General features: G+C 53.1%; 11 protein-coding genes across 11 annotated transcripts; 4 read left to right on the forward strand and 7 right to left on the reverse strand.

Moving 5' to 3' along the window:
• Positions 1 to 1,296: 1,296 nt before the first annotated feature.
• On the forward strand, positions 1,297 to 2,806 carry PG994_012869 (uncharacterized protein; the record flags this gene model as incomplete). Its single annotated transcript, XM_066864278.1, has 2 exons — positions 1,297 to 1,616; positions 1,672 to 2,806. The coding sequence occupies 2 exons, from the start codon at positions 1,297 to 1,299 to the stop codon at positions 2,804 to 2,806; spliced, it is 1,455 nt and encodes a 484-aa protein (XP_066709239.1).
• Positions 2,807 to 4,281: 1,475 nt separating this feature from the next.
• Positions 4,282 to 4,633, reverse strand: PG994_012870 (uncharacterized protein; the record flags this gene model as incomplete). Its single annotated transcript, XM_066864279.1, has 2 exons — positions 4,282 to 4,458; positions 4,523 to 4,633. 2 exons carry the CDS (start codon positions 4,631 to 4,633, stop codon positions 4,282 to 4,284), a joined length of 288 nt encoding a protein of 95 aa, XP_066709240.1.
• Positions 4,634 to 5,077: 444 nt separating this feature from the next.
• Positions 5,078 to 6,018, forward strand: PG994_012871 (uncharacterized protein; the record flags this gene model as incomplete). The annotated part of the gene is made up of 2 exons (XM_066864280.1): positions 5,078 to 5,214; positions 5,316 to 6,018. 2 exons carry the CDS (start codon positions 5,078 to 5,080, stop codon positions 6,016 to 6,018), a joined length of 840 nt encoding a protein of 279 aa, XP_066709241.1.
• Positions 6,019 to 6,522: 504 nt separating this feature from the next.
• PG994_012872 (uncharacterized protein) lies at positions 6,523 to 7,257 on the reverse strand (the record flags this gene model as incomplete). Its single annotated transcript, XM_066864281.1, has 3 exons — positions 6,523 to 6,602; positions 6,715 to 7,102; positions 7,183 to 7,257. The coding sequence occupies 3 exons, from the start codon at positions 7,255 to 7,257 to the stop codon at positions 6,523 to 6,525; spliced, it is 543 nt and encodes a 180-aa protein (XP_066709242.1).
• Positions 7,258 to 7,879: 622 nt separating this feature from the next.
• On the reverse strand, positions 7,880 to 10,885 carry PG994_012873 (uncharacterized protein; the record flags this gene model as incomplete). Its single annotated transcript, XM_066864282.1, has 3 exons — positions 7,880 to 8,251; positions 8,344 to 8,567; positions 8,626 to 10,885. 3 exons carry the CDS (start codon positions 10,883 to 10,885, stop codon positions 7,880 to 7,882), a joined length of 2,856 nt encoding a protein of 951 aa, XP_066709243.1.
• A 3,085-nt stretch (positions 10,886 to 13,970) lies between these two features.
• PG994_012874 (uncharacterized protein) lies at positions 13,971 to 14,366 on the forward strand (the record flags this gene model as incomplete). Its single annotated transcript, XM_066864283.1, has 1 exon — positions 13,971 to 14,366. The coding sequence occupies one exon, from the start codon at positions 13,971 to 13,973 to the stop codon at positions 14,364 to 14,366; it is 396 nt and encodes a 131-aa protein (XP_066709244.1).
• A 1,251-nt stretch (positions 14,367 to 15,617) lies between these two features.
• Positions 15,618 to 16,511, forward strand: PG994_012875 (uncharacterized protein; the record flags this gene model as incomplete). Its single annotated transcript, XM_066864284.1, has 1 exon — positions 15,618 to 16,511. One exon carries the CDS (start codon positions 15,618 to 15,620, stop codon positions 16,509 to 16,511), a length of 894 nt encoding a protein of 297 aa, XP_066709245.1.
• A 420-nt stretch (positions 16,512 to 16,931) lies between these two features.
• Positions 16,932 to 17,870, reverse strand: PG994_012876 (BccutA; the record flags this gene model as incomplete). The annotated part of the gene is made up of 3 exons (XM_066864285.1): positions 16,932 to 17,095; positions 17,203 to 17,360; positions 17,455 to 17,870. Coding segments are annotated over 3 exons (738 nt in total), but the record flags the coding sequence as incomplete, so codon positions are not given.
• Positions 17,871 to 20,322: 2,452 nt separating this feature from the next.
• On the reverse strand, positions 20,323 to 21,261 carry PG994_012877 (uncharacterized protein; the record flags this gene model as incomplete). The annotated part of the gene is made up of 1 exon (XM_066864286.1): positions 20,323 to 21,261. One exon carries the CDS (start codon positions 21,259 to 21,261, stop codon positions 20,323 to 20,325), a length of 939 nt encoding a protein of 312 aa, XP_066709247.1.
• An 852-nt stretch (positions 21,262 to 22,113) lies between these two features.
• PG994_012878 (3-ketoacyl-acyl carrier protein reductase) lies at positions 22,114 to 23,050 on the reverse strand (the record flags this gene model as incomplete). Its single annotated transcript, XM_066864287.1, has 2 exons — positions 22,114 to 22,842; positions 22,931 to 23,050. 2 exons carry the CDS (start codon positions 23,048 to 23,050, stop codon positions 22,114 to 22,116), a joined length of 849 nt encoding a protein of 282 aa, XP_066709248.1.
• A 1,032-nt stretch (positions 23,051 to 24,082) lies between these two features.
• PG994_012879 (uncharacterized protein) lies at positions 24,083 to 26,213 on the reverse strand (the record flags this gene model as incomplete). Its single annotated transcript, XM_066864288.1, has 4 exons — positions 24,083 to 24,507; positions 24,560 to 25,152; positions 25,206 to 25,822; positions 25,893 to 26,213. 4 exons carry the CDS (start codon positions 26,211 to 26,213, stop codon positions 24,083 to 24,085), a joined length of 1,956 nt encoding a protein of 651 aa, XP_066709249.1.
• Between the last annotated feature and the right edge of the window lie 1,389 nt (positions 26,214 to 27,602).

Below are 27,602 nucleotides of genomic sequence, written 5' to 3' on the forward strand. Positions count from 1 at the left end.
CCATTGTAGGATAATTGCGTATCTATCTCCCCGGAGAGTATATACATCCCATCTGCATCTGCCTTATCCTCATTCCTCGTTCGTAGACGCAATAGGATAGGTGCTCCTGCTACCCCAAAGTCTGGTTTGGCCCATAACATTACGCTTTGGGGATCAACTGGAGCGGGTCATTATTCAACACCATGATGTTTCTCTGGCCCTTTGTGGGCTGTGCAGGCTGGATAAAATTACTCGGAATAATCAATATACTTTCTTACCGGTCACTTTCTTCAGCTTTATCATGCCATTTGCTTGTCAATATTACAACTGCAGAAATGAGTATCAGATTTTCTGGGACTACTAGAAAAGAAGAGTTGTCCAGTTGTCGTCTTTAATTGTCACCCTTCCTTTGGAGGATGGCAGAACCGAGAGACCGGTAGAGGAGAAAGTCTATACTAATAGAGTTTCGCTAATCGTTAATCATAGTGGATACGAGTATAGCTTAAAGAAACGGGGCGCGGGCTTGGTGTGTGGCAGTAGCGAGCATTGAATCCCAACCATGTCTAAACACTTCATAATTCCTGATTCCTGCTCCGTGGAGTTGAAATATCAATAAAAAATGTCCAGTATGGTGGTACAGCAGCATCACCACTTGCTTCGAAAATGCGTTGCCAAGGCTCTGCGTTGTGACTTTGACTGCCCATCAGCTTGGCAGGTTGACGAAAACTTATAACTTCTCGGTCCCTCTATTGGACGCTGTCCATTAGAAGGGGGTAATGAGATCCACCGTGTGAGGATGAATCATAATTCCCTGGCTGCTGGTGCCAGGCGAGGACCAACTGCCATCTTACGTAAAATAGCCAGAACAGGCCGCATCGCCAAGTCCGAACATAATTGTTGTGATATATTACGTCCCTCGAAGCCCCGAGGAAAGAAGCGGAATTTGATGTTATAGTCTTACCATACTGCCAACTACACTGCTGTGAGCTTCGTGCAAGTGCCTTTCTCCAGTTGCTGACCTTTCTCCAGTACCCTTGACGTATCAAACTCTCTTCCCCTCCTGCTTTGGCTGCACAGAACCAGGCATCTCCGATGTGCCCAAACCTTCTTTCTAGGATACATATAAATTCCTACCCGACATCCTTTATGGAATTTTGACATCCATCTCTACCATACAACACTCACACATACAACTTCGAGAATACTTTCGCCTACTGAGACCCCAGCCTTTCAATTGCTTCCATCAGGTCGCCTGTTCAGTCAATCATCACATCACATCATCACAATCATCAACAGCCACACAGCAACCAGTCAAAAATGTTTCCCACTAGACCTGAAATTGCTTGCGGGCCCAAGAAGGACCGTGACGCTGACGCCACTCAAACTATGGACGAGGCTGCAGTGAAACCCATGAATTTGAAATACCTCATATACATGACTCGTTTTGGCTCTGCTGGAAATCGCCATATCGACCTCCCCGAGCACGAGTCAACGCCTCTCGAGGTGATGCATTCGGATCACCTCGAGTACTCCCTCCGCCGGGGCCGACCCACCAACCAGAAGCACGGCAACCGTGTCGGAAGCCGGGCCCCACCCCTACCCTGCCCCCCGGGGGCACCCCAACCGCCAGGAGGACGGTACAAGCAGCGACAGGGAACGGTCTCCCACTCCCGACCCCGGGTTTGAAACCAGGCGTCCTCCTCCCCATGTCACCTTCCCTCACCTCTGGGACCTGCCTTGCAGGGCTGCTCCTACACCTGACTCCTCCCTCCTGGCTCTTCCGACCAACCAGAAGCAGTCCAAGTCCAACGAGGACAGGTCATCATCGTCGTCGTCATTATCCAGTAGTGGCAACAGAAGCAGGGCCCCTTCGCCCTATCCTGGCCCTCGGGGACGGACCAACCGCCAGACCGACCAAGATACAAGCATCAGCAAAAAGCGGCCTGACTCTCCCTACCCAGATATGGAGAGTAGGTGTCCTCGCCATGTCAGCTTTCCTGAAGTCGAGGAGCTGCTTCGCAGGGAACTTCCTCCACTACGACCCACCAACCAGAAGCAATCCAAGAGCAACGGGTCATCATCATCATCATCGTCATCATCCAGTAGAAGCCGGGCCCCTTCTCCCCGTCCTCTTAGCCGCGCCAATCGCAAACAGGTCCTCCAACAGCTAGAATCATCTCGTACTGGTCATTGCAACGGCATCCGCCCTTCAAGCGCCAGAATGCTGGACGTCCCCCCAAATTTCATGTCCTCCAACCCACATGCTCAGCTCGGCAACAATAACAACAACAATCATCGAGCCGCCACCACCGATCGGGCCGTTTTGCCATTCATGAACCCCCAACCAAGCGGCTTGATCTTCCACTTTGGAAGCTCGTCGTCAGGCAGCCGGTCGTCAAACAACCGTGACGCAGCAACAGCTACAGAGGATGACCACGCACGACAACAAAAACAACAACAAGAACGAGACGTGCAGGAGTATTGGGACAAGTTCGAGAGCTTCAACGAGCACCGCTATCATCCCAGCGGCGAGACCCGGCCGGAATACAAGGTCGCCGCCGCCGGCAACGCCACCAAGGTCACCATCGCCATCAACTCCAAAAAGGAGGACAGCACCGCCACCAGGGCGACAGAGCCTGTCCCAGAGAAGCAGCAAAAGCAGGGCCAGATCCAACAAGACATCGGTAAGGACTGGGAAGCCTTTGAACACCTCGACCTTGCCAAGTCCCCCCAGGGCCCCTACAATGCCGAAGAGGCCGAATCCACCGAGTCGCGACAAGGAAGCAGCTGGTTCTCGAGCTGGTTCGGCATTGGCCGCCGGCTCTGATCAGTCAAGCCAGCAATAGTGCCATATTGTACTGGTTTCTCCTGCCGCCGTGGAGGAGGGAAGTCGGAGGGCCCATCATTTTCATCCAGCTGCTCTTCCTCCTCTCTATCTTCATAGCCGAATAAAGAGCACGACGAATTGTGCTTGCAGATGGAGTACCGAAAGTAGTACAAGATCTCCAACATCAATGGGTCCATGATGTATGGTGGCGTCGCATTGTTTGAATTATATCTGTCGTTTGTGTTGGAAAACGACACAAGCAGCACCAAGATTGTCTCGATTGCTGCAGCTCAAATAGCTTTGCATATATTGTTTGGGTTCTGGGGGCCCAAGAACGGGAAAACCTCGTGGAGCTTGTAATGGTGTCGAGGTGGAGGATCAAGTATGGAGGACAGATTGTGTTAGTCAGGATACCCGTGGTTACTACCGGCGAGAGACCGATGGATCATCTGAGTGTAATGGGATGAAAGCCAGTGACAGCTTCTGACAGTGTATTATTATCACATAGGAATTGAAGAAAGCTGTCCACCAAGAAGATGGCCCAGGGAAAACTGTGACAACTGTAAAGTTGGTAACATAAAACGTATGTGATGTAGATGATTATGGCATTCATATATGAGATGGTTCATGGCCCGGACGCCGCCGCTTCATTTCAGCATGGGTCCTAGACTTCCAGGACCACACACCTGAAGACCAAGACAAGATGCAGATCGCGAGGGGCAACCAGGGAGGATGGAAGAACCCGAATACAGATATCCGAGAAAGCAACCAGTGGTTGTCAGCCGCGACGTAAGCGCAAATTCTGTTTGAGTAGACGCTTGTGTCCTTCTCCCACAACACGACGAGTCTACTTACCGTCTGGGAGGTAGGATACGAGCCGCTCGCAAGCTCGTGGTACATAGGAAAGCCGCCACGTCTGACGGAGGCTTGAAGCTTTCGGGGTGCATATCTTCCAGGGCTTGAACCGTAGCACAGATATCCGTGTTGCAAGATAGAGCTCACGATAAAGATATCCACTGAAACACAGACTGCCCCAAGTAGTTGGGCTGAAAAAGTATGTAATCCGATATGATGGCAACGAACCCGTTTCTGTCCAGCCTGACAGGCGGGTCGTTCAGAGGCGTCAAGTTTATTCGGTGGGGGAGTGGAAGGGTGCGCCCGTGTGCGAGGAAGTTGGGACGAAACGAAACAGGGGTGAGCGAGAGAGCACACAGTGAACTCTCCTCTGCTGACGAGATAAAGCCAGATCCGAGCAGAAAAGAGGGTTTCGAGTCTCGGGTCTCGACTCTCTTGGAACCCGATCAGACTGAGGAGGTAGGCAACTTACATACGGGACTGGCATATGATAGCAACAGAATGAGCAACAGGGTGGGTCGATGATGACAGTAGAAGCCGCCAGTGTGCAGCAGGCAAACCAGCAACGCAGAGAGTCCAGACGGCCAGCCTTCCTCGGAGCACCTTGAGATGCCCCAAGATCATTCATGTGGAAGCTCGACTAGAGCCGCACCAAACAAGCCCTTTGCATCTCTGGAAGAAACTGCTAGCCATCGACTTAGGTAAACCTCGAGATGGGACCAGGACTCGTCGGCGCCACCCAGGACAATATCTGCCTCGCCGGCAGCATCTTCGAGATGATTTGTGCGCTTGGAGTCCTAACAAGATGTGCCAGATCTTGGCTGTGGGCGGCTTGGCCTTGACGAAGGGGCCATGACGTACGGTTGCCTCGCACCCTCTCTTGCCCATTCCTGCGAAAAAGAGCGCATGGCTAGGTGGTTCATGAGATGAGTCTCGGCTGAAGTTGGTTCTTCTCCTCGTGAGCTCGTCCATCTTGTCGCAGTGGAGTATTGGGGAGCTCGCTGTAGAAGCGTTGTATGGAGTTGTGCTAAGATTACTCAGGCTTAGTGACCAAGTACGCTGGAGGCTGGAACAATTGGCCACTAAAATCCCCCGCCGTTAGCAGTCAATAGCGCTTGGCTGGTTAAGCGAGCCTCTGGAAGGACCAGGCTGTCCAGAGCAACCAGAAAGAAGTCCCTATCGACCCCGAATTCCCACGGACCTTTCAGCCTTCCACCTCCCCCAAGCTCCCCCAAGATTTGGTTTATTTTATTTTGGACACCATCGCCAACTGCTTCGGCCGGCAAGCAAACCATCTGCATGCCCCGAACCACAATTGCGCAACTAGACATGTGCCACCTTCGGAAATAAGGGAGGCATATATCTTTATCCTGCACGGTCCCGTGTCGCAATTGGCCGACGATTGATCCGCCCACCATGCCGTCGCTCCCCAAAGCGCTCGTCGGCGCTCTGGTGTTGATGGCGGACTTTGCGATGGCTACCCTGCGCGAAGGGGTCCTGCCCGCCTACCATTATGGCGCGTCCATTCCCGTCTCGTGTATGAATCGCAGCGTGTACGTGGCCCCTATTGCCCTATGCACATCTCCCGCCATAAATCTCGGCCATTGAAGTATGTGTACTTATACTAACTGTGCCGGTCACCGCCTGGAAACAGAGAAACGGGCGAGCACATCCAAGACGCCCACGACGAGATCGAGTGGATCCCCTTCCCCGTCTGCAACGAGACGTCCAAGCCGCTCGAGTTCCACTACGGCACCGAGGCCGAGGTCAACTGCACCGTCGCCATGATTGACGACCCCTTCTTCCACCTGCTCGAGTTCTACATCCACAGCGACGCGCCCCTGGCCTGCCGCCTGCCCGCGCGGCCGAAGCCGCACATCGAGGCCGTCGGCGAGGCCCCCTACCAGCAGGAGTACATCCCGCTCGTGTTCGCGCTCGCGGGCACGCTGCAGAAGAGCCACCTGCACATCAGCACCCACCTCAACGTGCTGCTGCACTCGACGCCGAAGCACCACGTCCACCCGCACGACTCGGGCGTGCTCGACTCGGGCGTCGCCTACAGCACCAGCCCGCTCAGCCACATGGACGGCAGCCAGACGAAGCGCCTGGTCATCGGCGACCCGCTGCCGCTGTCCCTCAGCGTGCGCTGGTTCCCGACCCCGGCCCTGCCCAAGACCGAGGGCCAGGTCGAGTGGGCCGGCATGGGCGGCCACGTCTACGCCAGCACCATCTTCTACGGGCTTGTCTCCTTCACCGCCGGCGTCCTCGGGAGCGCCGTCTACTTCTTCGGCGTGGTCCTGCCCAAGCGGCTCCGGGGCCGCGGCCTCGGCGGCGCGACGCCCCTGGGTACGGCTTGAACGGGAAGGGAGTCGGTAATGGCTGGGGTATCGCCAAGAGAATCGATTGAATGGGTGGAAAAGCGTTGCGCATGTTTTGTTATGTACTACCACCCGGAAATGGGGGCTCTAATATAGATGACGGTCGGGTTATCTGTGTTGCAGGAATCGGGTTCTTGTACATAATTTGGTCTTCTATTTGGTTCATGGAAGGTAGAAAGGGAAAAACCGCCACCCCCGAGATGAAAAGACCGAGAGCGGCCAAGAAAGCTATGCTATAGGATTGTTTTGCTGTTCGGGAGTTGAACGGCGTCATATCATCATCATACCGAGGACTAGGCTAGAGTCTAGCTATGACTGCATAAGTAATCATGATCTTTATTTCCCCCGTTTTCTCCCTTTCGCTGCTGAGCGACAAACAGACCGTATGCAATCCATACATAAAGTACTTACACTCGTTGCGAAACGATGACATGGGGGCTCGGCAAATCTGGTACCTGTTAAGTAGGCTAACGAGTAGCATTTCTACTGTACCTTCTTGACCTTGTCCCCAGCTTCTAGTTTCTTGGTGAGCCGCACCCACATATCGACACTTAGAAGTAAAGCTATAATCAATTACACAGTCAGCAAGACAAACAGATCTCACCCCTTCAAACTGAAGAGAGGAATGGCATAAGAGGGAAAAGGAAAGAAGGAAAGAAAGAAAAAATAACTCACCGACAGCGAAATAACTCCCATACAGCCCCCCGATCAACGTAACCTTCTCCGCGCCAGTGACGAGCTCCTCACTCCATCCGTACGCCTCCCACATGCACGTGGCGGTCGTCAGGGCCGTCTCGACGCCGTAGAGGAAGAAGAGCAGCTCGTCCCGGCCCCGCAACCTCGTCTTGTTGGCCGACAACACATTGACAGCCCAGACGGAGACGGGCAGGTGGAACACGAGCTCGAGGAAGCAGAACAGCGGGAAGAAGCGGGGGGACCCCCGTGGGGCTGAAGAACTGGTCCTTGTAGCTCTCGAGGTAGTAGATGCGCAGGTGGCCCAGGGGCGCCAGCGGGCCCGCGGCGGCGTACCAGGCGGGCGGGTAGAAGTAGACGAGGTCGACGCCTATATGTGCGGTGTTAGAAGTTGCATTGAGTACTTATAGATCATTGTTCGCCTCATTTTGCGAGCGAGTATGAAAAAACCATACAGAAGAGGATGGGAATGTGTATGATAAAGTACACAAGATACACCGTGTTGAGCTTCGACGTTGCACCCATGGTCGGCAGTTTTTTATGACGACGAGTCGAGAAAGTGAGCGAGTGATAGGACGTATCTGAGGGGCCTGGGAAAAAGAACGAAACCAGGTGGAATGTCACTTGTATAAGACGGCCAGTCAATTGATTGATTCTACGCAATATAAGACTTCGCGAAGAGCGGAGTTTACTTCAAGTTCTCATCTCATCAGTGTCGCATTTTGCGGTCAGCTTGGGAAATTGAACCATGTGTAAATTAAGACCAAATACTATAGATATACACCGTGCAAACCCAACCAACCAGGCTACTTGGCATCCTCCCTTACTCCAACCACCAAAGTAGTCGACTGCCACTTCCTGCAAACCAACACTTCCGCTTATGATTTTGTTTTAATCTATATGATGGGTGGCTCATGCAAGGGATATGAAAGTAAAGATCCAAGAAATTTGCCATCATTCCGGTTTTACATTTTCTCCTCTTTTCAGGATAGGGGTGGGTAGAAAGGTGGCGTTCGGAGCGGGCGCATCGGTGCCAAGGGAGAAGAAGAAGATAGCTTGAATCCCAGTAACGCCAAGGAGATATGACGAAAAAGAAGTCGAATGAAAGGGGGGCAATAGGGACGAGAGAAAAGGGAGTTGGCTGAGATTAAATCTTCTCCAGTGCTGGAGCGCTGATCTCGAGGTCCTTCCTCCCCGTCTGCCTGCCGCCCTTCTTCGGTTTCCTGAACATCTGCACGAGGTCCATGATGGCGATTGTGCTGCCGATGGAGAACATCTGGAAGATGCTGAACCCGATGGCCACGGCGCCCGCGAACGGTATCACTTGGACCAGGCAGACAGTAAGCTCGCCAAGCTCTACGAAGCCCAGTATGCCCGTGATCAGGGCCATGAACACGAGGAGCGTGTTCGAGACCGCCCGGGTTCTGATTAGTACCGCCGAGCCCGTCTGCTTGATCTTGACGATAAAGTGCAGCCCGGTACAAGCTAGAGTCAGCAACACGGTGAGGAGACCCAAAATCTGTATTTTCGCAACGTGGTTAGCAAATAACCATATAACGCGCCTGATAATCAAGAACGTATGAGGTATAGAAAGGGGATTAGAATACTTACGTTGTGTGCACTGCCGAAGTGCCCTGCATTCCCGCGGCCGACAACGGCCATGACGAGCAGTGTGATGATAGAAGGGGCAATGATGAATAGCCATGCAATGTTGATCCATTTATCGTACTTGGCGAGAGAGTGGCCTCTCCCAATGCGACGGAGCATGTTCTGCAGAGCCTCAATCCCGAGCGCCATGGGAAGTACCGTGAGCATAACGCCGATCGCCAGAATAACTAAAAGTACTCGGAGTCAGAGACCAGCCATAATACGTCTTTGGGCATTGAAACTTACTGTGCAGGGCCGTGACAACGATGGTCGTGATGAGTCCATTGCCATTGACCTTGAAGCTGGCATTGATGCCTCCGAGATTGAGGGGCTTGATGTTGTCGATGAGCTGCGAGGCATCCATCTCATAGTTGTTCGTGCCGTCATTGGTGAAGTGAATGGTTCCTTTGGGGATCAGATCTTTGAAGGCAGTGAGGTTCATATCTCCACTAGTGTCGATGGTGCCTGACTCTATCAGACCAAGCCCAACAAGCGCAAGACCGGCGACACCTTCGCAGGTCAGCACATTTATACCTGACTGGATAATGGTGGAGACGGTGTCGGCTTGGAGCAAACGAGAGATGTTGAACGATGTGAGGTTCAAGTTGCCCAAGAGATTTGACGGTGTCGAGGGGTTCGCCTGTCGCAACGCCAGAGCAGTCGATTCTTGCTCCCGCTTGCGCTTAATAGACTGGGCGTTAAACTGTGTGACGAGCAGCTTGGCCACGGCAACACCCTGGCTACCGGCGCCTTGTCCCAACCCAACCGCGGCGCCTCCCAACGAGTCGTCCATATTCAGAGGGGTCAGAGGGATATCGGTCACGTTGCTTGCGTTTCCGTCAATCAGGGCCTTGATACCTCCCATAGCCGTGATGCCATCACCAGCCCCTTGAATGAACCCACGTGCGAGGCCGCCGGCGGCCTGGCCAATGTTAACCTTGCCAAGCAGGTTCGAAACCTCACCCCCGCCGCCGGCTCCTCCGAGTCCAAGTATACTGGGGTCTGATGTTAACTTCTGGAACGTGCCGTTGGCCAGAAGGCGGGACGTGAGACCGAAAGCTAGACTTCGGGAGACACCATCGAAATCGATGCCCCCATTGGGAATATCCTGGATGGCTAACTGACCAGGATCAGGCTGGGCACCCAGGCCAACGGCGATGCCTTGACCAAGGCCCTTGCCAAGTCCTGAAGCAGCAGGGGGCAGGATCTGCGCCAAGCTCTGGTTACCACCCAAGCCCCCCAAGCCCATACCACCCGTAAGGGAAGACAACTGGTTTCCAATCTGCTTGATGTTGATGTTGGAGGCTACCGAGTTCGTCAAACCGTACCCGAAGGAGTTCGCGATGTTGGGAATGCCGTTACCGGTCGGGGGAGGAACCGCGTTGATCTTCAGGCCGTTGACCAGACCGTTGCCAATTCCAGAAGACAGACCCAAGGCCGCAGGGCCCAGCTGCGCCGTCAGCTGGCTTATATCGAGGCCGCCTCCGAGCATGGCCTTGATCTTGGTCACGTCGATGCCACTGGCCACGGTGTCGGTCAGTCCGAAGCCGAACTTGTTCGCGATGTCGGGCAAAGAAATGTTGCTGAGGAGACTACCACCGGCCGAAGACGTCGCGGGGGCTGGAGATGTCTGGCGGCGTGTAGGTGGGTTTTGGCCGGCAGCCGGGGTGGGCGTGCCCGCATTGGCCTTGCCTATGTTAAGGCCCTTGACCAGTCCATTGCCAATACCGACTGCCAGTCCATTGGCGGCAGGCGCGATCTGATCTGCAAGTCCGCTTGCAGCCGCACCAGAGGTCAGAGAGTTGAGATCGACGGATCCCAGGAGCGTAGCCACTAGACCACTGCTGGTGCTCTCAATAGTCGGATTAAGGCCGGTGTTTTCCATACCAGCCGCGGCAGCAACCTTGGCTCCGATGGCCTTTGCTTTTGCCAGAGTGGTCAAGTTGAGACTTGAGGCAGCCCCCTCACCCGCACCGATTCCTAGAAACATGCCAGCGCCCGCTACGTTCTTCGAAAGACCGTTGGTGATGCTTGCTAGCCCGTTGGACAGGGCATCGCCAATGGCGTCACCCAGGCCTCTTTGCGCTATGCCAGAGACATCCGAGGAAGAATCGTCGGTACGAGGAGCAACGTCGCGGCGGCCCAGGCTGCCCCAGGCGCCGCTTCCAGATACGGACCGAGAATGGAAGCGCAGAGCCTCGCTGGTTTCCTTGAGTTCCAGGGCAGGGTAGCGTTCGGTGAGCCATTCGGTCGCGCGGGTGCCGAGGTCGACGACCTCGACGTAGCTCCTCCTCAGTTTCTCATCCCGCTCGATCGACCGCAGCGTGTCGGGTGATACCAGCTCCGCAAGAGCCCTTCTCAGCAGAGGACTTGTGACCTGCTCGCGCGGGCTGGTGCCATAGAGAGTGAAGGCCGTGAAAAGCAAGCCAAAAAGGGCAAGAGGCAGCAGATAGACACGCCACTGCAGCCACCTAGGGCCCTGGGCTTGTCCGGCTGTCGACAGCATCACGACGGTAGTGGCGCCAAGGTTTGTCGGAGTCGTGCCGGAATGGGTGTATAGGGATTTGAAATAAGGTCGCCTGCGACTACTGACATTAAAATTAAACTGTATAAAGAACGAAGTGTACCCAAGCCAGCGGGCCGGAGGGCTTCAGTCCAGGGACGTAAAGCAAAGAAAGTGCAACAGTGCTTTAGAAGTTGGAAGAAACTTAGAACAAGCCATCAGGAGCCTTGAAACCCACGTCTGGGGGTTGCAGCTGTGTTAAATCAAGTCGAGCCGAGGACGGGTGCAGCAGGTAGGGCAGGAAACATGATAGGCTGGTTCCCGGAAGATCTGTGCGGATCGATCATCTCGGGCGAGAGTGGGTTGATAGTACCCAAATCGTGCAGGGCGCATCACCAAAGCGGGCGTATTCGCTTGACTGGGAGCTGGGTTGAATTCAAGTGTCAAGCTTGACATGGCGTGTTTGAAGGGCCGCAATGGGGTAGATGGACGCGGTGGGTAGTAGACAGATCCCTGCCCGCCAGTTCAGACCCCAGTACTTAAGAACATAGGGATGGATCCGTTTCACGGCGTCGCATCATTCATGTGACGGCGGACGAGCTAGACATGACGTCGCATCGGGGGACCAATAGAGGTGGATGCCTCGCTTGGGCGGCTTCTGTTGTAAGTAACACCTCCGTGACGCCTCTGAGCAGCCAATCGAAACCGAGGCTCAGCCGTTCTTCTTTTGGAGCAGCTATTCGATCCCGGCGAGTCATGGCGATATAGCTGCGGAAAATCAAGGATTAATCGGAAATATATGTATAGATTGACGACAAGGATCGGTCGGACTTCCCCATAGGATTTGACCATGGGTTACTCTCCCGGCCGAGGGTGTTTACTGGTTTGCCAGAGCAGATCATAGATGCTGGTGTGGTGATCACTGGTGTCTGCGGCGGGGCGGTAGTCGCCAGTTTGCAGCTCCCACCGAGCCACCTCCCAGGCTTGCCAGGGTGGCCAAGCAACTGGAGCATGCTAAAATTAATGCTTCAGCAACGTCAGGGCCGGTTGCATGTTTCGTCCGTGACCACGGACAAGTCTGGTGGCTCTTTCGATTGGCTCCTCCAAAGGAACATCGAAAATTGCATGGTAGCAGTTCGGCGGGCCAATAGAGAAAAAACAAAGTGAGCAAGACAGGGTTCAGGGCTAAAGTGTCAGAAGCGTTTGACGTTTCAATTCAAAAGATTCAAAAGATTCAAAAGATTCAAAAGATTCAAAAGATTCAAAAGATTCAAAAGGGAAGACAGCCCCATTTCTTTTCGGATCTGAGCCCGTGACACATCCCAGCAAGCCAGCCTCCGACAAAACCACGACAGAGTCAGAATAATCCAATCGTCCTATCTTCCATCTCTCACCCGCCACAGATGAGGTCACACTTCCCGAATACGACCTCCACATAGAGACAGGAAGCTGCCAATGCCGGCTGTCTGTTCGCGCAGATGGCCTGTCTATCGATGACAAATCCTTCAAGTTTGCTTTTCGTGCCGTGCCCTCTGCATCGAGCCACACCTCCAATCGTTGTCAATACAGCATATCCCAGGGGACGTCATAAACGAACTGCCGTTAGATGGGTCCATATGATATATATGCTCCTCTCTTTGGGCAATCTATATGCCAAGGACTTCACAATGAGTCATGAGGAGGGCATTAGGCCCCATCTGCGCTTCATGCTATCAGGCTTCTTCGGGCTGAGCAACAAACAAGTAAACGGTGGACGGGAACATGCGACGCCGAACGAAATATTCTTCGCCAGTGAAAGATGGGATGAAATGGTCCTAATACTAATGCCGAATAACCGCTTGACTTGGCGGTTTTGGCTGTTTGGCTGTCTGGCGGTTTGGCCATCCCTTGTGGTCCGAAACCCCTGGATGTGAAGTCACCGAGAATCTAGTTTGATCAGTGATTTCCGTCCGCTCGCCGTGAAACAAATGGGCCCAGTATCTGGATACTCTCTTCGGCCTTCTTGGGCAGATTTATCGATTCTAGCAGGTATATTGCCCCTTCTCTCCGATTATGCAATCGTTTCGATCTCGGGACCTGCCTGCCAGTTTTGCCCTGCACTGGTCTAACAGAGACTGTCGGGATGTCAGCCGGTAGTATCGGACGTTACCAATGCCAGACTTCCGCATCAAAATAGGACATCTGCAGATAAAGAGGCAACCTCCTTAGAATACAAAAAGCATTGGAACTTTGAACACGCTCTGGAAGATAGTCATGGGGTAAATTGTACTCAATATCATCATGTAGCTGCTGTTGGGTTTCTCGTTATGCGATTTCTGTGTTTGCTCGATGTATGACTGCTCGGAGTATTGAATCAAGATTTAGCAAATCCAACCATGTCAGCACAAGAATCCATATTCAAAACTACTATGTAGGTATGTAGAGCGATGTTCCCCATGGGTAATTGCCTTCACCATACCTCCCTGCCGTCCCGCCGTCCAGTCGTTTCTTAACAAAGGGTTTGAGAGTTTATACATTTCCAGTTGGGTATTTCAGTAAGGCCATGGGATCCCCAGTGGGCACCGCACCTACCTGATGAAATACATATTCAGTCGTTTGATATGCCAATGAATATGTTGAAATCTAGCTTTCCGATATGGAAGGAAGCCGAGGGCATGAACGAAAGTAAAATCGGAAGAAGGTGCGTAACAAACACGTTTACTATCCATCATGTCTATTGATGAGCAACTGATCGTACACGTGGGTACAAATATGGACCGCATTGGTTTTCGCCCAGGTTTGCTCATCTGTCTCTGATAGCAAAAAATGTATCTCCGTTCCAAATGAGATACTTGAGCAGGAGCAATGCGGCTCTCTGTTAAAAGTAATGATTATGTGCACTTTGGATGGTGGTCATAGACGTGTCTCCGTTATGTCAACACCATGCACTCGCATCGACATATACACGGCTGGGTAGCCCCTAGCCTACGCTAGAAGTCCTTTACTTGCAGAAGCACATCACCAAGTACTCTCGCCGCTACCCATCTACACGCGTTGAAACGACCTCTTCGAAGTCCAAAAGGCTGTCGTTCTTCCCTGACTAGCCAGAATGGACACGAGAGCTGCCGCCTCTGATCCGACAGCCCCGCAACAACATGTCTCCATTCGGAGCACCAGACGAAACCCACTAGATCGAATTCAAGAGAGGCCTGCCAAACGCAGGGTTTCCGTCGGCGAGCTTCCAATTCTCGGATCCTTGAAAAGCACCAGCACACTCAGTCTCGAATCCCTGGACCCAAAGCTGAGAAAGGTCGCCAGAAAGATCGCCAAAGGCGTCTGGAAAGGGACCAAGGTGTCCGTGATGTTGATATGCATAGCACCCTACCTACCCATGGTGCTGTTCCTTGTCTTGTGTGACTGGGCGAAGAGCGAGCTGCACGAGTTCCTGGTGAAGGAGGACGTCGACTCCATATCAGACTGGTCCAAATCCACACTGGTAGGCTGAAAGGAGGCTTGTTATATGTATGGGGTTGGAAGGCCAATATGAGGAGTGTGATTGTATGTCTGAATACAGGGAGAAGCCGTTATGGGGACTCAATGGATGTCAGAGCTAGGTAAAAACCATCTTCGAGTTATGGGCCTTCCTGTCGATGTACCCCCGAAGCAAGATATTGATTGGTTGCACTGCACCACGGCTTGGCAATCTTAGGCGAACTATGAAGTTGTCGTCGACGTGCAATATTGCCCCAAACAGGATGAAATGGCTGCCACCCTGAGAGTCGAGATACGATCCACAAATATTTTACACCTTTGATATACTCTGTGCCTTGGAGTAGGTAAAGTCATCGCAGTGTATGTAGGGCGAACATCAGACCCCAAAGAGAGAGAACATTACAATCCATGATATTGACTAAGGATCATATCTACAAGTCATATTGTGTCGAGCTTGGTAGAGAGGGCCCAGAAGAGGCTTTGGGACGAGACGGTTGCTTTGTTTAGGGCATGTTAATTCATTATTTGACTTGGAAAGTCTGCTTGAAGCATGATTGCCTCATTGTATTCCATGAAAGGTATTGTAACTCGGGTTGTATAGATGTTGCAGGAAATACAGGGGTAGATCACCCTAGCAGGAGTCACGTGCTGATTCACCTATTCCTTTTGCCTATATATAGCACGAGAGCATCCTTCTCATTTGTATGTATTCTTACTCTCCTTTAGATAGCACTTCATGTATCATCTGTTGCTCTTGATCGTGCAACATTAGAAGCTTGGGTACTTAAGATATAGGGTCGAGGTTTCAAAAAAGGGGGGCACTAAGTCCCTTGACTTTGTGTCAACACAGGTGTTGCGGAGCATTCCCACGAAGATGTGCAAGACGTCAAGTCTAGAATGAGTGATCCCAAATGCCTGACGAGTATGAGAATCAAGCTTTGTGTATTTGGTGGGCGGGAAAACGGATAAACAGCAGAATGCCATAGAGTTCAAAAGTGCCATTGATGGACCAGACTTCAACATCTTGGCTTTTCATGGTTGGATGGTCCCCCACTTGGGCGGAAGGTTTTCGGATACAGCACTCGGCAACCCTTACATATTGAAGCCATTTCTCAGGCATCCCAGTGTTATTTTATTATACTTCTATATTAATGACAACTCTTTAACGGCAACTCTTGTTGAGATCTATGCTGAGAACTCACATCACACCACATCATACCGATGATCATATCCCTGATTCATCCCACTACTATCTTCTTCCGCCATGGCATCTATACAATTTCCAGGAGGCTTTGGAGGCTTAATGATGACACTCCAACAACCAAGCCATACTATACCTGGTATGACCGCACCTGATGTATCATCATGCTCATCACCATTGTCATCGCCTCAGTGGGCCAACAACGACCCAACAGAAATCGGGGCTGACGACGACGCCGCCTCCATTTACAGCACACCGAACGCCCTCCTTACCCTGGTGCTCGCCACGTACGCCATGCTCTGCACTCTGATTGTCGCCATGGTCATTTTCAACTGGACCGGCCCCCGTAGTCGTCCGAGCCTGCCGCATTTAGTTCTGTTCCTGTGCACCGCGGTCCCGACGCTCGCCGTCATGGCGGTGTTGCCTCTTGTGGCCGCGCATCTGCTCCTGCAGTTCGTCGTGTGGGTTTGCCTCGATGCTTTCCTCCTCGCCGTCCGGCACAAGCGGCGGCAGGGGTTGCTCCCTCTTTATCGCAAGCCCGACCACGAACGCAACACCGGCAACATGCAGAAGCCGCAGCAGCAGCGAAACAGCAACAAAAGCAGCCCCCACATGGCCATCCGGTTCCTGAAGAACTACGTCGAGCTGCCGCCCCTGCGCTGGCGCTTGCGTCACTTGCGCTATGCACCCGACTCTATCTGGGACTGGAGGACTACGGCAAACTGTTCACCGCCGCCGGGGCCAATGCGGGAACGGCGCCAGGTTCTCCAGTACTGGTGGAACTCACAGCAGTACCGCCGGCAGAGGCAGCAGCGGCATCGGGGGTCGCTACTGGCACAGTACAACCCGGCCCTGCCGCCTGAGTACGAGTCGGCCGAGCCCCTTTTTTATCGCCCGACCACTAATGGTGCCACAAAGGGGTTCTCTACGGTGTCCGTGAGTGGCGGGCGGGATTGATCAGGGTGCGTGCGTCTGACGAGAGTCCGGGTGCCATTGATTTGGGGACGACGACGAGTGGTTCAAACGAAGATAACCCGTGTCGAGGATGGGAGCCGCGATTTGAAAGCTCTGTTTCGGTTTGGAAGAAGCCGGAAATTCGAGCCATGTCATTGGTTGAAATTAGCGTGTTTTGGCGAATTGTTCCTATCTGTTGGAAACTAGGCGCTCAGTCATAACCACCAGTTGGCCATCTCATCGATATTAAGTTAGCACGGCGTTAGGAGTGACGGTAAGGCCCGCAACTAGCTGAAGCCATATTTCACGAAATTCGTTGGACTGAGGTTAAATGGTTTAGTTGGGTTGGTATTGATTAGTTGTATTACTGTCCGGCATTATTATGAAATATCTTCTCATTTCCCCCTCCGAGTTCTCCCGTAATCATTGAGCGTGTGCCAAGATATAAGTCGCCGCCGCGTTGGCGTCCGTCAGGTATGTGAGATGAGGCAGCAGGATAAGGTCGCCATCAATGCAGATGTCGTCGCCCGGGTGGCAGACGATCAGGACTTTGCTCGGTGACGCTCCTTGGACTGGGAACGTCGAGTCTGACGCGCCGTTTCAGCCATGTGTGCCTTCAAGCAGTAGAGATATATAAAGGTGAAGGGAGAGAGGTAAATGCCTGCGCGCGCGTGCTATTGTAGAATCGACTTACAAGGGTCACCGAATATCACGACCGAGTTGACGGCTGCCATGGTCGATGCTGGGAGAAGCTTGGCAGCGTTATGCACAAGCTGGCCTCCTTGGGAGTAGCCCGACATGACGATCTTGGATGAAGGACATTGCGTGAACGCCTTTGATACCAGATTGGCCCTGTTTCAAATTTGGTGAAGTCAGCCCATCTGAACAATAAGTAGTATGTGCAATGTCACAGAGTTTCGTCCCAATTGTACGGGTAATAACACACATCTGTTGGCTCCCCGTAGCGTCGCCACCCTGCAGGTACGCCGTGACGCTAGCATCGTAGTGATCGACGCCCTGCACGGCGAGGGTCTTGCCGGTGGCGCCCATCTGCTGCCGCAAGGCCCGGAACAGGGGCGGGCCGACGAGCACGCCGACGTTGCCGGGCTCCGTGGTGCCGCGGGCGAAGACGACGACGATGTCCCCGCAGCGGCCATTCTCGACGTCGTTCTCCGAGGTCGAGAAGCCCGACAGCAGCGCGAAGGCCTTCTCGGCGAGCGTGAGGAGCCCCATGCCGTCCTGGAGCGCGATGTTGACGGGAAGAGCTGAGTGATGTAGCTCAGCAGCTGGTTGATGGGCTGGTTCTGCCGCTTGGTGATGGCAAGGGCAGGGTCCACGGCGGTGAGGGGCGCGCCGGCTGCTGCTGGCAACAGCGAGAGCGAGAGAGTGACGAGATTGAGGAGTTTCATGATTGCGATGATGACAACAAAAGGGCCAATTATCAATTACGAGTTAAGATAGGAAACTATTGGGCATTAGTTCCGTGAGGTGACCGACCGAGTTAGTGGCTTATATACTGCGCACAGTCACCATCCCTAGAGGAGAAGTGAAGTCGAGGTTCTGCAGCAACAGGATGCACGATTCAAAGGAAGATACGAGGTATCTTATTCATGAACCGCAAGACTAACCCGTGGGTTTATATAGGGGGACCCAAGCAAATTATCGACTAAGGGTGGGCTGTGTGGGAGGTGCGGTGGCACAACGAAAAGGCATTGAAAGCGAAGGCAGGACGGACTGGAGCACCTGGACTTGTCAGTTGTGAAGCGCCAGTGGCACCGGCCGACGGTTTCGAGACTTGGTTTTTCCTCGAATAACATGACAGTCGGCATTGTAATTTCTTTTGTCTACCATGGCATGTCTAGTTGAGATATCCACCTTTGGCCGTGTAAGGATTGAGGGGAAGGAGAGAAGGCTCGAGGAATAGATTGGTGCAGTTCAGGCAATTTCCCCTTTAGTACGCCCCCGACTGGCCGCGCCGTTCGAGGTCTCATGCTCAGTAGAAGTGCTAGCGCTTCGTCGTTGCGCCACATACCTGGTGCATGCCTTGCTTTGGTTCTTCTCTCCAGGGGAAGTGGAAGTTGTTTGCAAAGCTTGTGAGGACTACCAATCCCACCGGCACCTTGATTGGCCTGAGCTAGAAGCCGTTCCCTGCACTTCATTTCGAGCTGCAGATTTAGTTCTGGCTCTGATGGCCCCCAAGCTATCCAACAGCCGCTTCTTCTTCCACATCTTCCGCAGCTGTTAATAAGCCCCTTTCACCAACCGCAAAGGCTCAGACAATAACATTAACACACACGTACGTAGTAGACGCAGCACGGCCGAAAGGGTTGACTACAAAGCAATTGACACGTTAATTATTGTAGATGACAAGACAGGTCTCGCTGACAGCCGAGATCCGAGATTCAATGTCTCACCAGAGCCTCATTGCACATGTTGTCTCACTCGTACGAAAGGGGGACAAGAGAAGACTGGAGTAACGTTCCCCAGGTCTTCGAGCCTCGGCAGCACCCCGCAATGCGGAAACTCCAGTGCGGGGAAGGGCCGAAGCCAGGTTTCCTAGAGTAATACATACATGTAGTAAAGCCGTCCATTCTGGGCTCTAATGGATCAATCCCACAGGATGCCCTGCAGGTGCATCCTTGCACAGCTGAAGAAATGACCTCCACCAAAGGACGCAGAGGTACGCGTCAGGTTACATGACAAGGTGTACCTGGCAGCTACAGAGCAAGAACATGACCACCTTGCCTCGTATGCTCCGTAAGCGTAAGTGACACCTACCCTGTTTGATCAATGGCGTTGGGGAGTTTAGAGGACCGACCGACCCGAGCTGAGAATTCATGCGCATTCGAGCGAATTGTCGCTTTGAAGCAATCCTGAAAGCAGCCACCCCTGCACGTTTCAAGGCGCAGCATAGAAAATGAAAATCGATGAACAGAGGCTGAGACCCGAGTTAAAAGGCTGGAAATTCGACGATGGAGGACAGTTAAGATGGGAATCGCAGCCCCTGTGAGTTAATCGTAGGGCGATCACGGGACGGGAGGTGACCAACACGTGACATCTACCAATCGGAACCCTTGGGCGCATTACGTGCCATGTCTATGCAATTATATGGCTGTAAATGATCGGCCAGATAAAATTTACACAGTTCCAGGTATCTGGTAAACATTGATTAGGCCTCGTTTATAAACAAGGACGATGTGTCAGCAGCTCGCCAACGCTTAGGAACCAGTAACCATAAGGATGGGCTTCCAGATTTAGCTTTGTATCTCTCAAATATCTTCCAGGAAGTAGTATCGATACCATCACGACAGTATTTGACTCTTGTACTTGTAACTCGGTGATAGTAGTGTTGTGGGCAGTTTCATGCAAGGCAAGTCAAAGTGTTAAAGTTATGACTGCCCCTAATACCATCATTAAACGTGTGGGCACATCTCCGAGCTTCCGCACGTTGGACAGAGTTGATGCCAGTTTTGTCACAAATATTTCACAAAACAAGATACATAAATAAAATGAAAACTTGATCATTAATGAGGACTTCAAACTTCAATTGGCCATGGACTGATGTCTACCTAAGAATCAACTCGTGCAAGCCCACTGCGAGGTTTCAGATGAGATCCCTGTTGCTGTTGCCACTGTTCCGAGGCGCCCACAAAGTTGTAAAGACAAGAGTTGTGAGGTGCGAGAATGCTGAAAATATCATGCCTTCTTGTCTGTCCTCTTCCCGTATCCTACACTCTCAATACCACAAACGGACCATAAGCCCCTGGCGTCTCTCAACAAGCTGTCCGGGGCAGGAGAAACATCCCTAAGCTACCTATTGAAGAAGCCCCCTCATTTGCTGAAGCGTCTCATCACGTTCGTTGAGCGCCGTTTGAAGCCTAGCCAACTCCCGGTTTTGCTCGTCGATCGTTTTGCGTAGTCTGGCGGCTTCTTCGGGCATAGTCGTGATGCTTTTGAGCTGTTCAAGTTCTAGGTCCACCGTCTCATGCTTCCACCGGACCATTTCGCGTAATCTCTTAGTCTCGCAATCGAAATCCTGTCGAAGATTCTCGTCCGACTCAAGCCTTGCTCCGCGAGCCTGACTTGCCTTTGCGTCCTTTTCCAAGCTCTCCTTGGAATGCTTGTACTCGGCCACCTGGCGAGCCAGCTCCTTGATTTCGGATTTCGCTTCGGAGTGGCCCTGTCGCTCGTTGGATAACTCTTGTTGCGTCTTAGATAAGTCTCTTTGGGTATTCGAGAGCTTCTGCTTGGTATTCAGGTGACGCTGCATCTCTTCCCTTCCATCCTTATCTACCAGCTCGACGAGGCCTTGGATTAGACTGATGTTTACATTCCAGATCCTCTGGCTATCATAATGATCGCCACCGTTATCAACATGGGTGATAGGAGGGCCTGAGGCTGTGGCGGAGTCGTCAGCCAAGCCTGGCGCCTGCGAGCTTGTGTTGCCCCCCATCTCGTCCTCCGACTCATCTCGATCCGAACTCATGTTATCGGGGGCAACTGTGCTCTCTTCGTTGTTTGACTCGGACGCGACGATTTTGCGTTTCTTCCTCAATCTCATGCTTTTGGGGACGCTGGTGGCGACGTGAATTGTTGATTCGGCGGAATCATCTGAATCCGCTAGGGTATAGTCTCTCGACTGCTCTGATCTGGTTTGGTCTACCATATCCGCGAAATGGTACTTTCCATTCAGTAGGCGAAGGCCTCGACTCAATTTAAATGTTACGATTTTGGAAGGCCGTGCTTTTTCCATTCTGGAAAGTTGGTAATTTAGAGGTTGGGTGTCGTAATCGTTATCGGACGCGCCCTTCCCCTAGATGAGGATTCGTGCCTTGCACAGTGATATTACCAAAGAAATACGCGTTCTAAATAATAAGTTTGAAGTGGACCGCGTTAATAAAAGATTATTTTGGGATCCCAAAACATTCGACGGTAGTACATACAAAATTAGGGGATAATTTCAAGGAGCAATTTACTGAGCCCGTTACCAATTTTCCCGTTTCTCAGCGTGCGGGCTGGTTCCAAGTGAGGCATCTGATGTTCTTCACCTTCGATTCGATGCCAAGACAGAAGTTCCGAATCCTCCAGCCTCCGGTCGACGAGGAAATTCCACGATACGTCTCTTGACGATACTGGGTGGCGGATATTACGGAAAGCTCGACTGGTCCAGGCCGTGAAAGTCTGAGTTTGGATGCTATAGATTAAAACCTATGCTGGAAGGAGAAACAAGGATGAAAGAGAGGAGGAGGACTGTGAGAGGAAGATCGTGATGGAACTGTAATACAGTCTCATCCAGGAGGAGTATTCCAAGATCCAATAGCTGTATAGAACACCACAGTAACACCGAGAAACTAATTACCAAATTTGGTCTGAGTAGCTCTTTCTGTATCATTTAAAGTAACGGCAGCTTCATAAACATACAACCACAAGCCGGATTCTGGTCATTTTCCCTTCATCTCAGTACATAGCCCAGCCCTACCGAAGCAAATCGAGTTAGCAGAATACTTTCTCACTAAAGCCTCTACACCCGGAGAGGAAACCTTCCGCCCTCAACCAACAGGAAAGAGCAAGTTAAGTAGATAAAAGAGGTAGGCCAGGGAAAATGTCACGCAAAACTTACACCGCTGGCACTGATAACCTGCCCCGAAATCCAATCCCCGTCCCTCCCCGCCAGCGCCGCGACCACGCGCGCGACCTCGTCGACGGTCCCCAGCCGGTTCTGGACCGGCGTCTGCGCCCGCTGCATCTCGACGATCCCGGCCGGGATCTTATCCAGCATGGCGCTCTGCACGGGCCCCGGGCTGACGCAGTTGACCGTCACGCCGCCGCAGCCTAGCTCGGCGGCCCAGCAGCGCGTCAGCGCCTCGAGTGCCGCCTTGGACGAGCAGTACAGGCTCAGGTCCTTGAAGCCGGCGCGTGCGCCCACGGAGCCGATGTTGATGACGCGCGCGCCACCATTCCCACCCGCCGTCGTACTCGCGAGGTGCGGCAGTGCGGCTTGCGTTAGCAGGATCACCCCCCGCACGTTGACGTCGTAGACCTCGTTGTAGTCGGCCACGTCGATCTGGCCGAGGGGCACGACGCGCTCGCACCCGGCGTTGTTCACCAGGATGTCGATCACGAACGGCCTCTGTGGGTGGACTATGCCGTCACCTGTGTGGGCCGCGGCCCGGAACTGCGCCTGCAAGTTCCGAATTAGGTGGAGGGGCCCCTCGGTGGTCGAGAGGTCGGCCTGGACCGTGAAGGTGGGCGCTGCGTGCGGCAGCGCCCGGATGCGCTCGGCAAGGGCGCAGACCAGGGGTTCGCTGCTGGGTGAGGTGTACGCCAAGGCTACCTGGTCAAAAGTCAATTAGTTCGTCTGCCCAGACAAAGTGTGTGATCGGATGTTGTAGGTGAATTTTCCCCTGAGGCGTTTGTCTTACCGAAGCCCCGCGGCGGGCGAGCTCGAAAGCGATGCCTTCGCCAATACCCCTGCTCGCGCCCGTAACGATGGCCAACTTCCCCTCCAAGGGTAGACTGAACTCAGAAGAAGTGGCTGACATTCCTTCTGTCCGTGTTTCGGAGGAATAGCGCTCGGTTTATGTCTTTGAATTAATTATTAACCAAGGTAATAATTGAATAAATGCAGGCCCCCAAGAGACGAACTCAATAGGCGGACAGGAACAAAAGGCGAGGTTTAAATATCCGCTGCCAAGCCCTGGATCATACCACGTCAAGAGATTCCTGCAGTCGGCCGGTTCGCCCATTCCTCCCCGCCGATCCCCGATCCATTCTCGCTATTTCGGGGCGGCCCCAAGACGAGTTAGCGGCCCGCGGATCGCAGAACCAAGCAATGAACAACCCGTGCCGCACGCATGCTGCCGGCGATAATCAACCCCCTTTCGGTGTTACGGTAAACGCCGAAAGCCGCGCGCGACCAACGAGGTTCTGATGTTCAGACGTCCTTCTAACCCCATCCCCTTCCCCCGGCTCTCACCGCTAAGAGAGATCCGTGGAAGAAAGCCAAGCGGGGTTTGGAGCTTGCATTAACAAGTATTATTGTCCTTGTTCATGAATAAGCCTAACGGGAGAAAGAACCACCAAGGTAATAAGATATTAATTGCCCCTTGTCTGCCCTTCAGCTTTCAACGTACAATCCCCAAACGGAAATGTCGCACTCGCATCAAGTACGCTATGGAGAATGGCCAAGGATTCATTTACTCTAATGGTATAGATATCCGTAATCTGAATACTCTCAGCTACCACCACTGTCTCTACTGAGTCTAGACCATACTATAACAAAATAAAGATGTATATATGGTGACATATTATTTTATGCCTGTTTCATAAGCAGGAGCCCATTATCCCAGCTCCGAAGCATCATCGTAAGACGAAGTTTATCCTCTATGCCATTATGTCCGTTTCCCAATCTTCAGATCCCATATTCATTATTAAAGTCATTAAACGTAAAGGGGTATTGATGTGTGCAGTACGCATGTCCAAGTCCGAACGCCATTATTCCGTATGCCGTTGCCTGGGGATCTGGTCAGATCCCAGGATGATTCCCTCTTTTTCTTCTTCTTTTTCCTTCCCCCTTACGCGCCAGGAATAGGCGTGAGGAGCAGCACGACCCATTCGGTCACGCCCATGGCGTTCTTGAGCGGCACCCAGTGACTGTACAAGTGCTCGCTCTTGGGCGTCTTGCCAGTGACAGTAGATGACGCATGGTTCTTCTTCTCCGCCGGCCCTGCCATCCTCATCGCCTCGCTCGACTCGGAGTAACGTGACTGGTTGCCGTAGACCGCATTCTGCTGCATCGACTGGCGCGGGCTCGTCGACGTCGATGTCCTCGCCCCTGCTGTGCTGCTCCGCCGCCGCTTCGAAAGGAGCCCGGGCCGGCCGCCGCTGTTACGGTCGAGCACCATCTTCATCGTCGTGGAGCGGCCCTCGGCGAGGCGCTCCCGCACAGTGCTCTTGAACGACCGCGTCACCGTGGGCGAGTGCGCCTTATCGGCCAACACTTGGAAGATGTCGGCGCCCGTCACGTCCGCCCGGATCGAGAGTAGGTCCACCTGCCGCCTCGTTGTAGTAGGCTACGGGCAGCTTGGGACTGTGCTTCTTACTATTTTTCCCTCCTTGTGACGACGCCGAGCCCGATGTCGATGACGACGTAGCTGATGAGGTGCTTGATCCGAACGCAAGAGAGCTCGAGGAAGAATAGGAAGGGTCCATGGTGCGTGGGAGAGGCCCGATCGAGTCGTTAGTACCGGGCGAAGGGATCGGATCGGACGCTACGTAGCGCAATACCATATAGTGGGAATAGGCTGTAGGGTACACGTGGACCTGGGCGCGCGGCTGGAATCGCTGTGCCGCGAAGCGGGAGTTCTTAGCTACCTTTTGTTGGCCGGGTATCGGCTCGGAAGGGTCGACAAGGGGCAGCGGAGGGGCCATGGCGGCCGTCGTTGAGGCGGCACGGCGGCGGAAGCTGTCGAAGAGGCGCCGGGATTTTCCGCCGCTTCGTGCAATACTGTTTCTCCGCCCCTTCTCATCGCCCTGCTGTGTCGTGGGCGGTGACTGATTCTCCGTCGAAAGCCTCTCGCTCGACGTCGAGCCGTCGATCGGGTAGCCCCGGGTGGCGCGCCCGCGTTGAGGGCACGTAAAAGATCTTTGCGGCTGTCCAGATTCTCCGAGACATTCACCTGGGCACCAAGCCAGTACTGGATCTGTCCCCGCTGCAGGTCCTTGAGGGGCAGCAGGAACAAAAGGTTCCAAAAAGCCTCGCCGTTCTTTCGGAAGTTGAGCACTAGCTCGACTGTCTCTCGTCCTTCTCGAACCGCGACCTTCATACGTCGCAAAGCTTCGTGATCTGTGAACGGCCCCTGAAGCAAGGAGCAGTTCTGGCCGACGATGTCGCCGCGGGCATGGCCAGTCAGGGAGACGAAGTGGTCCGACACGCAGAGAATGGGGTTATCGGCGCCCATGGCATCGGTCAAGCAGAAACTTGTCCCGAGCCCGGGGTACTCGAGCTGAGACGACGACGCCCCTGCCATCCCATTTTCTAGCGCATTTACCGTGCATTGGACGAGCTGATTCTTGACGAAACCCGGGAAGACATCAGTAGCTAGGCGGTCTTCGATATGGGCCCGAGCATCCGAGAAGACTGCTTCTAATCCAGGTATCGTAGTATGGGCGATACGCTTAACATCCGAATTCAGTGTCCTGGATACCAGGGAAGGGAACATCACCGGTTTGGTAGCGCCGAGAGATGTGTGCTGAGTAGAGATGCTCGTTAAGGCCACAGTCATGTCGTTGGTGGCTTGAGCGTACTCTCGGATCTAGTCTTCTCGGTTAATCATCGTTTGTAAACCGGGAAAGAAGCAGGCGTCGCAAACGTAGACAACTTACCTTGATGAGAAACTCGACGTTTTCCTCACACCCTTGTTTCTCGCAATAGTGCAACAGCTGGCGCATTACGGCAGGACTGTCCAGGGCCATCTGGAAAACATCTCGGCCTAAGAAGTCCATGTAAGGAAGGCAAGACGCGAAGACGCTCGGATGGCTCAGAACATCTCGACTGTAGGGACTGGCACTCGGCGCGAATCTATCGTCGGTTGGCGGAGTCGTCGGTAGGCCCGGAGAAGTAACATCGAACGTGCCTGGTGACCTCCCATAGCAATTGTAGTCGGTGTATTGACTCAAGGCGTTATCGTTGGTATGGTGTGTCATTCCGGAATTGCTCTTCAGTCGCAGCGAGAGTCTGTCTGGTCTGATCATTGGACTCCTTGGCGTAGGAGGTGGGGACAGCACCCTCGGGTTAGAGGGAATCACTTTCATGGAGTTGATATTCGGCAGAATGAATGAGTTCTGACGACCGCTATGCAGTGACCCCATCCCTGTTGGCGATAGAGGCGTGAGTTTGTCGGGCCGTTGAGACATGCTTTGGGTTGTTGAGACCAGCGGGATAGCAAAAGTGGGAAAGAGATGACTGGTAACCCTTTCGACAGGAATCGGAAGCTCAAAGATCAAGATCCCAAGGATTGGACACGCGCGACATATTTAGCAATTGCGAATATTAGAGAGAGCCCAAGCGAAAGAATCAACTCGCAATAACAAGTGCCTTTCGCACAGGGGGACTTCATGGCTTGCGGCATGAAACTCTCTCAAGTAAGCATCAAGGATCCCACTTGGCGGCGCCGGTCTTACCTAGTGTTAAACAAGGTGATGCGCAGGGACTCTTGTGGTGACTATCAATAGAACAGTCCATTTGCCTTGAAATAGCTGCCTTGCTGCATTTCGCGGTGGTGGAGGAGCCACGACGAGAAGCCTCGTTTTGAGTTCCACTTGGTGAACAGCATAAGCATTAGTCTGGGTAGAACGTGGCTCGCGCCCCTCCATGGTGAAATGTACACATGCAATATGTACGGCTTCTTACGCGGGAGGAACTACCGATGTGGTCTGGGGCGGCTGTTTCATGCGTCGAGATGGCATGGCGTGCATATATGTTGGGCCATTCGGGCCATTCGGGCCATTTGGTGGCCAGGTGGCTGCGGCATCACGCAATGCGAGCATACCCTTGGACCATGAACTGGTAGATTTGGGTGAGTGGAAAGTGAGTTGGTTAGTGGGCAAACCCAGACCCCATCAATCATTGGAAATGAATCGGCTAGTCCGTATAGCAGTCGCTTGGTGAGGGAACTGCCGCCAAAAGTTTCATCTTGAATGTGCTCTACAAAAAGATGGGGGTGGGACGGGGGGCATCTTGTAAACGCAACGGTTTGCACGCATGCATTTGAGATTAGGGGAATGCCGTGGCGGGGATGATGGGAAGATTTTCAGGGAGGGACCCAGCGGCCTGGGGTTGTTGAAATGGGAACCGATTGGCTACCAGCCACGCCCGGACTCATTTGTCCTGGCAGCATTAAATATGAAATACCACGAATGACCCCCTCCCCTTCGACGAGCGTCGCCATTTTCACGAATTCATCAAAAGGAGTGCCCCCAGTTCGGAGCGCTGGACCACAAGGCTCAGGGCCCGTCCGACTCGAGGCGCCGGACACGGACCGACCGTGATGCATAATTGCAACGCCACTGATTGACGGCGTGACGCCAGGTGCG

The sequence above is a fragment of the Apiospora phragmitis genome (assembly GCF_038363925.1).
Source record: "Apiospora phragmitis strain CBS 135458 chromosome Unknown utg000011l:1.0-3236445.0:1.0-3240683.0, whole genome shotgun sequence".
NCBI lineage: Eukaryota > Fungi > Ascomycota > Sordariomycetes > Amphisphaeriales > Apiosporaceae > Apiospora > Apiospora phragmitis.